The sequence below is a fragment of the Sphaerodactylus townsendi genome, linkage group LG03, assembly GCF_021028975.2.
Source record: "Sphaerodactylus townsendi isolate TG3544 linkage group LG03, MPM_Stown_v2.3, whole genome shotgun sequence".
In the NCBI taxonomy this organism is placed as follows: Eukaryota; Metazoa; Chordata; class Lepidosauria; order Squamata; family Sphaerodactylidae; genus Sphaerodactylus; species Sphaerodactylus townsendi.
In genome coordinates, this window is record NC_059427.1 from 91,094,743 (window position 1) to 91,104,549 (window position 9,807).

At 42.7% G+C, this 9,807-nt stretch overlaps 1 protein-coding gene across 3 annotated transcripts in view; it reads right to left on the reverse strand.

The window, feature by feature from the left end:
• SEPTIN8 (septin 8) overlaps positions 1 to 9,807 on the reverse strand; it is a 95,994-nt gene that overhangs the window by 48,530 nt on the left and 37,657 nt on the right. For all 3 annotated transcript variants that reach the window (XM_048488356.1, XM_048488355.1, XM_048488357.1), the window contains exon 2: positions 1,441 to 1,555. In XM_048488356.1, coding sequence (XP_048344313.1) covers positions 1,441 to 1,555 — 115 coding nt within the window. The remainder of the gene's footprint in view (positions 1 to 1,440; positions 1,556 to 9,807) is intronic.

Below are 9,807 nucleotides of genomic sequence, written 5' to 3' on the forward strand. Positions count from 1 at the left end.
ATGACATGATTAGAGTAATAAAACCTTGATCTCTGACATTTTGCAGTTGGTTGCTCCTCCTGCAGCAGCCATGCTGTGGTAGCGAACATCAACCTTTGTCAGAATTCTAAAGGTGCTTGCAAACTCAAAAAGGTTGGACCCGATTTATACTGTAGGCTGCTTTGAGCTCCCTATGGTAGAAAGACAGCTAACAAACATCTCCAATAAACAACAAAACAAGGTAGCATCCACTAACTTGTGTCCAGCCCAATTGTTTAGGGTGATTTGGTAATTTAACAACTTTACCAGATAGGCCTCCAAGTAATAGATATTTGGCTCTCAGCTGTAACTATTTTGCAAGTTATTTTGCGGATAAAATCTTATCACTATGCCAGGACCTTCCTGCTACACTTGAGGTAGATAGTGTTCCGGAGGCCTCTTGCCTGCCTTCTGGTCCTGTACTGCACCGCTTCAGTTAACTCTCCCAGGATGATGTGGACTGTGGTTCTCAAAACTGTGGTGCCTGCCATATGCCTTTTGGATCTGTGCTCAGCCTGGCTGGTGAAAGTCGGTGGAGATGAGGTGCGGACTCCCTTCGGGAATATTATAAACTCATCCATAAGTTCGGAGATATTCCCTGAGGGACTGAAAGAGGCTGTGGTGCGACTGCTCTTAAAAACCTTCATTGGATCCTTGAAATCCTTCCAGGTCCCTCTCAGTGTGGAATCATTTGTTCCTGAGCAAGGTAATTGAGAAAGGGGTCATAGAGCAGCTCTAGAGATTTGTGGAGGAGGCATCAGCCCTGGATCTACAGCCTGCCCCATGTAGGGCTCATTTTGCTTGAAAGGATCTCCCCATCCACAAAAAGAAGTTTTAAGACAAACCATCAACTGCTCAAGAATGGGGATAAATCCCCCCTCTATCAGTTTCTTTCACAAACTCTTCCAGTAGATTTAAGGCAAGCAAGCATCCTGTGGCAAACAGGACTATGTCATGCAAATCCCTTGGGCAAGGGCTTTAAAAATATTTTCCCCTAAAATATTTTCCCCTAATGAAAGGTTCAATGAAGCTCAACTTGATAGATGAAGGCCAAAAAAAAGCTAGACTTATAGTATGGGAGAATCAAAGTTTTATCAAAATGTCACAGTACTTTATGACTAAAGTCACAATACAAATGGACAAGGCTGGTTATTCAGGTGTTTGTTTTCTGCTGGAAATCATAGGAAGAATGTATGTTACGCATATATCAAAAAATAGAGATACATCACAGTTTTGCTCTATAAAAAAAAATTGTGGGGGGGTTTTAAGCTCTGCCACAGAGAGAACAAACAGTTGCATTTTCAGTTCTTTTCCAGGGCATCAGCCACGGTTTGACAGCTGCAGCCAAGAAGCCCTCGTGCTGGTTTTATCCTGGTGTCATTATCCTCAAGCATTTCTCCAAGCAATAAACACTCTACTCACCCACACAGAGGATGTTGAAGCTGAAGCCTTGTGCCACAGATTTGCTGACAAGCTGGTCAGGAAGACTGTCAAATCCAACATGGCCCCCCAGAGAGAGATTCCGTTTCTCCTCATTCTGTTAAAGACAATTGATACTACTTAGTGGGGGTGAGCTGAAAGGAAGTTAGCAGAAGCCAAAAACTGGGGTGAAAATACACACCTCCTAAGAAACATTACCATTTTCCTTGAAGCAGAGTAGGCTCCCTAGTCACCGAAGCAGTACTACTGCTGCCCACACAGAGGTTTATTATATTTTTATATGCCACATTCCAGACATACTGGTAATTATAGTCAAGCATCAGTAGGAAAAGAAACTCTCCCTGATCTCAGCAGGAAATTATCTTAAAGAAACAGGAGTCTAAACTGTGAGGCTTCTTTCAAAGCACAGTCAACACAATAGGATTCAAGCACTGGTGGGGGGGGGGGGAGTTTCAAAAGACAATTCCCATGTTTTATTTATCACCCCTAATCCTTTCATTTTCTAAGGGCTCCTGCTTCTCAATCATGTTAGCAGAGTCTTGTTTTTTTTTTCAGAGCCCTTGATCTGTTTCCTTTGACTCTACCATAAGCAGCTTTGTTCAATTGCACTATGAGGAGGATCACAGGTGGCCCTGCATGTCACTTTAGAAGGCTGGGGAACCATCTCACCTCACCATCTGTGACTGCACCAGTTATCTTGTTACATAGACGTCTTGTTCTACCCCACCCCTTTCCCATCTCCAGGCACTTCCATCTGTTCCTTTTCCCTCGGCAAAGATCACAAGAGGAACAACCTTTACAAGAAGCTTTGCTTATTAAACGAGTCAAATATTTTAGAATTAATGCTACACACCAATTACAGAAATTGAGGGAATGAGGGTCACCTAGGGCAAAACGCAGGGTGAACCCTGCAGTCCAGTGCCCGCTGGGACTGAATCAGCAAATAAGCAGTTAGCAGAATGTTTCTACTAATACAGTAGCTTCGATTCCCAACTCCTCTACATGCTGCCAGCTGAATTCTCTGCCTTACCTAGCTCACAAGGTGCCTGTTGTGTGTGTGTGCGTGTGTGTGTGTGTGGGGGGGGGGAGGTGATTGTAAGCCACTTTGGGATTCCTTTAGGTAGAGAAAAGTGGTGTATAAAAACCAATTCTCCTCCTGCTTCTACTACTACTACTACTACTACTACTACTACTTTGTTAACCGGCACCTATGGGAAGTAGGTGTTGCTGGTTAACCAAATGAACTAGTTAACAAAACTGTACCTGGTAGTAGCAAGTGGGCAGCAGCCATGCCAGGTAATTGCATTTGGTGCAAATATATTCCAGTGGGACACTATGATTGTCGATTATAGCACAATAAAAAAAGGAATCTTGTCTTAAAGATAAGCAGGCTCATTGTAGTATAAGCTATTTATTGCTAGAGCTGCAATAGAGCTGCAGAATAGTTCCACCAGACCCTCATCTGATGCTTTAACCACTAAACCACACAGGCTCTTAATTTTGTAACAGAGTGCAACAGAGAATGCCTTTCCTGTCACAACTGCACGGCAAAAGGCTTCACATACATTGAATTGGTTGAGCTGCTAAAGTTTCAGCCTCTCTGCAAAAAAAAGGGGGGGGGGTATCTGCACTAACTGCAATTTATTTTAATTTGTTCAGCAAATCCTGGTGGATGAGACTAGAAAATTAGTCTCTATGCTTGTGGACCAAGCTTCTCTGTGCTCATAAACTCTGAACAGATATTCCTGTATAGAAGGACTGTCCACAGGAGTTAAAATGCTTATGAAACCTTCAGTGAGCTGCCTTTTTATTATTCCCCTGAGAAACAAGAGATTTTTCTCCACTCTCTTCAATATCATTTAATGAAACATTAACTTGTTCAGTGAAATTTAAACCCCCTCCTTAAAAGTCCAAACAAGAAATCCCATATTTTTATGAGGCAAAAAAAGAATATCCCATCACAAGAACAGCTTTCTTGGAACTCTGCAGTCTAAATTCTTTTTGAAATGGATACTTCATCATGCTTGCTGTGCATACTGATAGATGTTTGTTCTTTCTGCGTTTTTTGAAACAGCACAACACTCCCAAGAAGACTGCCAAAGCAGGAAGACAATCTGACCAGAACAGTTTGCTCTGTTGTCATCAATTCTGTTTAGACCCATCAATATCAACTGTTTTCACCAAGAAAAAAAGACGCTATTATCCAAACTGGGACTGGTTAGTTTTCCATTCCAAGAATAATGAAAGCACCTTAAGTACCATATTGATCACTTGATTATTAAAACAAAAGCATGGATCCATGAATACATATTATCTGTAGAATATGACAGAAATTGTACTGAATACAGGATGGCACATGGAAGGCAACTTTTCCTTTATGGATGCAGAACCATTAATAAGATGCTACTGGACAGCCGTTACATTAGACCACCACCCATACTGAAGGCAGTCTCTTTTTGGAGTTGCCACTGCCAGCAAGAAAGGCATTTTAATAAATAAGAGCACTAGGGGAGGGATCAGCACAGGAGTCAGCAGGGGAGTTAACTGCAACACTAAATAATTAAATAACCACCCTCACATCACCCAAGCAAATAATCTCACTCAACAGATGGGCTGACGTATCAGGCCTATATGCAAAGTTCATCACTGAGGCAGGGTCCACAAACCTGTGCTTGCCCCACTTTCACATCTCACTCGGACCAGGAAACGTACAGATGTTTTAAGGTTCGTACTGGCAGGGGATAGACGGGCAATGCAGGGGAAGATCTGTGCATACCCAGAGCCATCTCGGGCTTCCCTTTCAGGTCAATTCTTGCCGCTGACCTCACATGGTTACTTTCCTCTGCTCTACTGTCCTCAACATGGTTACTTTCCTCTGCTCTACTGTCCTCAACACTATTACAGAAAGTTGTTCTTTAGCATGGTGTTGCTCAGTTTTGCAATTACATCCACAAGGATGTAGCCTAAGTTAGTTTTTGCTAACCTGCTTGCTCATTTACCAATGTTAGTCATATATGGCTCAGAAAATGAAAAGACAGCAATGCTTTTGCAGTTTAAAGAAATATTTTCTTTCTGGCCACTGGGAAAGGATTCTTATCTAATCACAGGAAACTAGGAGAATGGGTTTTTTAAAACACACACCTTATTTTGCTATCAATGCACGAAACCAAATTAAATGCTGTCAGATGAATTTGATTTATAGAATATATCCTAAAGGAAGTGTTGGCTTTTGCAAGATGTTTTAGACCCACCCTTTGATTTAGTTAAAGCATAAACAAAACATAGAAGGTGTACACAAGTCAAAAAACCTGTGAGGGCTTTATCATCTCTACCGCCAGAAAAGGAAGTAAACAAAGCCTGCTAGTGAGCTATGATTAGAATATGAATGACCCAGAAGACAAGAGACATGTTCCTAGGCAACCATCAACATCAGTATTATGAATTTAAAAGAAAGCTCTGCCATTGCCAAGAGAATCTACGGTAAGACAATGAGAATACTTTCAATGGGACTTATTTGTTTGATTCATTCAGCTGCTTTGGAGTATGAGCTAAAGATGCTGTCCATACAGTCCAATTCTTAAACAGTAACACTGAACAGCTAATGAATTGGTGGCCAATGAGTGACCAATGTCCCATTGCCATTAAAGTAAGGTTGTCAAACTGCTGTTTTCCAGTGGATTCAGATCCAACATCTGTTGTGACTGTCACATAAAAAGCAACAGGACCAGCAGTCTGGAGCTCACAATCCTCAATCCCACAATCAACATATGGGAGGAAGTTTACATAGGAAAAGCAGGCCCTCATTTGGGGTTTACCAGCCACATTCAACAGTGGCTGCTCAAAACAGCAAAAGCACACTCTTCTGCTGGGCTTGTATGTCAGTGGGCTGGGGCCTTGCAATATAGACCCTTTATGCACAGAAACTTTAAACTTTTTTCCCAATGAGTTCTGCATTGATCCATTCCGCACAACACAAATAAAACGTTTTGAGACTGAAATAAAGTTTCCTACTGGACTTCTGCACAGCTTGTTCCTCAAAATGTTTGGAAAACATTCTGTTTTCCCTCAAAACATTTTATTTTGAAAATGCAAACCAGCATTTCTTTTTCCCTAAGACGTTTTCAAAATGTTCTCTGCTTGCTGTGCAGAAAGCAGGAAACATTTTATTTTTCCCACCTGACTTTTCCTGCCAGTTTCCACTTTCATTTTCTCTGCACCTCACACCTGCCATTTTGTGCTGCTGCAGAAGTTCTCCATGCCACCGGCCATTTGCTGAAGGTTTCCAATGGAGGCTTCCTCTGCTTGCAGCTCATTTGCCCACAATTTCACTGTGTAAAGTACATGAATAAAATTAGTTTGGACTAGCGATCCAGCACATATCGTTTTTTCTTCTTCTTGTTGTTTTTCGTGAGACATCTTTGAAGCAATGACAATTCACACATATGCACATATTGCAGATTCTCATATCAAGTATACGTAGCTTCGAAGATGTCTCATTGAAAACAAAAAAAGGAAAAAGATAAGTGCCAGTCCAAACTAACTTTATCCGTGTACTTTATACATTGAAATCGCAAGCAGGTAAGCTGCAAGCAGAGGAGACCTCCATGGGAAACTTGCAGCAAATGGCCAGTGGCACAAAGAATCTCTGCAGCAACACAAAATGGCAGGCGCAATAAAATGAAACTGACAAGCTCTGTCAGATGGCAAGTGGGAAAAAAGAAAGGTTTTGGCCTGAAATGCTTTACTTTCCCGTGCTGTATGGGAGAAAAAAAGCTAAACTAGTTCTATTTAAAACGTCTGCAAGAGATCGACTTTTGCTGAACTCTGCCATGCAATTTCTGGTGAAAGAATTCACATTTGAAAACTTTCCCATGTTAAAAAAAAATCCTTTAGGTATATACCCAGGTATATACTGCACAGAGACAGCTAACCTCATTCTGCTACAACAATTCTGCATGTGCAGAATAATTTACATTTTAAAGACAGGAGGATTCCCTTGGACTCTGAAATGTTATAGTCTATCAAATAGTGTACCACAAACTACTCCAATGGTTTCAAATGAACTATAATTGAGAAGACTTAACAGGACTTTTGATTTACTGGGCTTCATCTATCATTCCACTCAGAAGGATAGATCTATCAAGCACTAGGGATTCCCTGTCCTACAAAATAGGACACCCTTCGCTGTATAGAATTGTAGGATCTAACCTGTTATACACTGGTGTCATGAGGAGGAATGGGGGGGGGGCCTGAGCCCCAGGCACTACTCCTGCAAGTCACATGGGGGGCAAGTTCAGCTGATCAACCCCCCTCTTTCCCTCAGGAGTAAATTGAGGAGTTGGGCTCACTGCTAGGTTGAGGCTTGCCCCAGCCAGAGGGCAGAAGCAGAAGACATGCTGCCCCTTTACAAACTCCCTGATGGGGAAGGGAGAGCCCCATCAGAGGGTACAGCAAGGTTCAGAGTGCCTGCAGCAGCAACCCCCCCCCCCCCGGTCTTTTCTTCTCTCTACTAACAGGCCCACCCAACCCTGGGTCTCCCAGCACCCAAGAAATTCCATGGGGAGAGGGGTTGGTTGGGGGTGCTCTGGCCAAGCCACTGCTTCCCAATTTGGGCTACTGATTTGCCAGGGCACCCTGGACTTTAGCCTGAGGCAGCCACAACCAAGTCTGGGAGATCCTGCTATTCACGAGTGTCGTCCCCCCCCCCCCCGCACCTGGGCTAGCTGGTGGTGCAAGCAGAGCCCTCCAAGCCTTACCCAGCTTAGCCAAGAGGACATGTCCTCCCACTCTGCCCAAGGCCTCCAAGAGGAACAGGTTGACAGCCAGAAGAGGCAGCGCACCACACCCAGCCTGGCCACCCCCATGATCAGCACCCGCAGCTTGGTGCTCTACCTGCCTCCTCTCACCAGCTGCATGGCTCAGGCACCCCACACCCAAATGGTCTCTGAGTGCCCTGCCTTTGCAGGGGTGGTCAGTTAGAGAAGGATGGGGAGGGAATTTCTGATGTTGCTCTCACCTGCCTGCCTGCCTGCCTCTGCTGCTTGCTTGCTTTCTTCCTTTCCCCAGTTTATTTCCTGCTTCCCTTCCCTTTCTTTTCATTTTTTCCAGTGTCTGTCTGTCTTTCTACTGTGTCTGCTTTTCTCTGTCTTTCTTACCCCAGTTTCTATCTTCCATTCTTCTCCTTCCTTCCTTTTCCTTTCTTTCCAGTGTCTGTCTGCTGTTCTTTTTCATCCTTCCTTTCTCTCTTCCTCCCTCTCTTCAATGTCTGATGTTCCTTTTTTCCTTTTCCTTTCTTTCCAGTGTCTGTTAGCTGTTCTTTTCCTTCTTTCCTTCCCTCCTGCAGTGTTGTATCTGCCTTCTCTCTTTTCTTTTCCTTCCCTCCCACAGTGCCTGTCGTTCTTTCCCATCTTTCTCTCTCTCCACAGTGTTTGTCAGCCTTTCCTTCCTTCCCACTGTCTGTCAGCATTCCCCTTCCTCAAACTCTCTGCCCCACTGTGGAGGCTGCGTGGGGGAAGTGGAATCCTGGGGGGATGCAACTTCAGTGGTTGCCCCAGGCATCATTTTCTGCAGCTTATGCCCCTGCCATTATATCCAAGCAAAATAGCAAGCTGCTTTGGAAATGCAAAGATCACCAAAAAGTTTATGGTACAGAACAGACGAACACAAAAATAAAGAAAAAAGTCAGAAGCCTTTGCAGATGCCTAAAAGAGCTCAACAAATCATACCAACACAGTATATGCAGAGGATCCTCACAAAAATCATCGCTACTCCAGATCACTAATCTGTTGGAAGCATCTGGAGCAATAACTTAAGTGGCTGTAGCATCTCTGGGAAGTCTTTCATATCTGCTGCAGACACCCAGATAAAATTGACCTTTGCTGCTACTTAACACACACAATTCCAGTTTCTATAACAAGAAAATACACACAACACAAAAACCTGGGATAGCAGCCTTCTTGCTTATTTTGACACCTTTTGTATGCTGACGCTGTTCTATATCTCAAAAAACAAAAAGCTTCAAGAATGAACCAGTCAAACAAAACTATTTCCCAGCTTATGAAAGTGGATATAATGCAGGTGTTCAGTCTGACATCATTTAAGAGAGTAATGCATTCTAAGATGACACATAAACATTTTCCTGACAAGTTAATAGCCTTATGGGTGTTAAAAGGTAAAATGAGATACTGTAAGATCAAGCACCACCTGGAAATAAAAACAATCACTGAATGATGAATAATGGCCCTGGGAGTGTAGGTATCTGTTAGGTCTCAGAACCTTAAGTCAATAAACAGACTCTGGAGTATTAATCAGCAGTGCTTATTGATGAGGTATCAAAGCCCCATGCTTGGCAAAGCCAGTTCTGACAAAACTGGCATTCACAGTCCCCTTTATTTCCCGCTGAAAGCTCCCCTCCCGGTTTCCCAAGAATTCATGAAAAACAGTCTTTGGAGCCAAGGCACCCCAAGGTTGGCAGCAGATAGTGAAAGAGCCACCTGGTTTCCTGCCCCATGAGAGAACAGATGTAATTATTTTCACATGAGACAGAAGTGCCAGGGGAAGCCTAGTTTCCTACAAAGTGTGTGAAGCCATAAAGTAGAAATCAAGGAAAGAATGCACAGATGGCAGTGTTTACATATAGCAGGTTGGTTACATATAACTCTTGAGCAGCATTGGTTTGTTATTTCAATCAAACATGGGGATGCATCTCAATCACTCAGATAACATCCTCCTGACAGTATCTTACAGACAAAACAAAATATTGTCTGCCCAAGAAGGTTACAAATTTAGCTGGGGACTTCTACAAAAATTTACATTCATGATAAATTAGAGCTATTTAGTCCAATACGAGGAGCAGACAGGATACACATTAGTCACAATCAGTGTTATCAATGCCAAATTGCCGCCAGTTTATGTGCAGCACAAACAGTTGTTCAGTACAAAACCCATAAGATGGACAATCCCAACTAAAGAAGCATATGAGCCCAACTGATTTCAGCATGAGTAACTCACCTCTCCCACTAATTTCAGTGGGACTACAGAGAACTTAACTTTGGCCAGGTCCTAATTAACATAGCTAGCAGTCTGTGTTGTAATCTATATGTCCAAGTGTGTTTTTAAAAATTAAATTTAAATCTAAAAATTTGAAAATAAAAACAGGGGAAATGATTTTGAGACAAGAGGAACCCCAGAAGAAAGATTTCTACAATTCTACTTGCAAAACACAAAAGGAACAAAATAAAAAAAAACCTGAACCTCTATTTGGACTACAAATCAACAAATCAGCTGGAAGGACCACATTAACTTACTTTGGTTCTGCAGCTCTTTTATTCATCACTAGTATTGTACTGA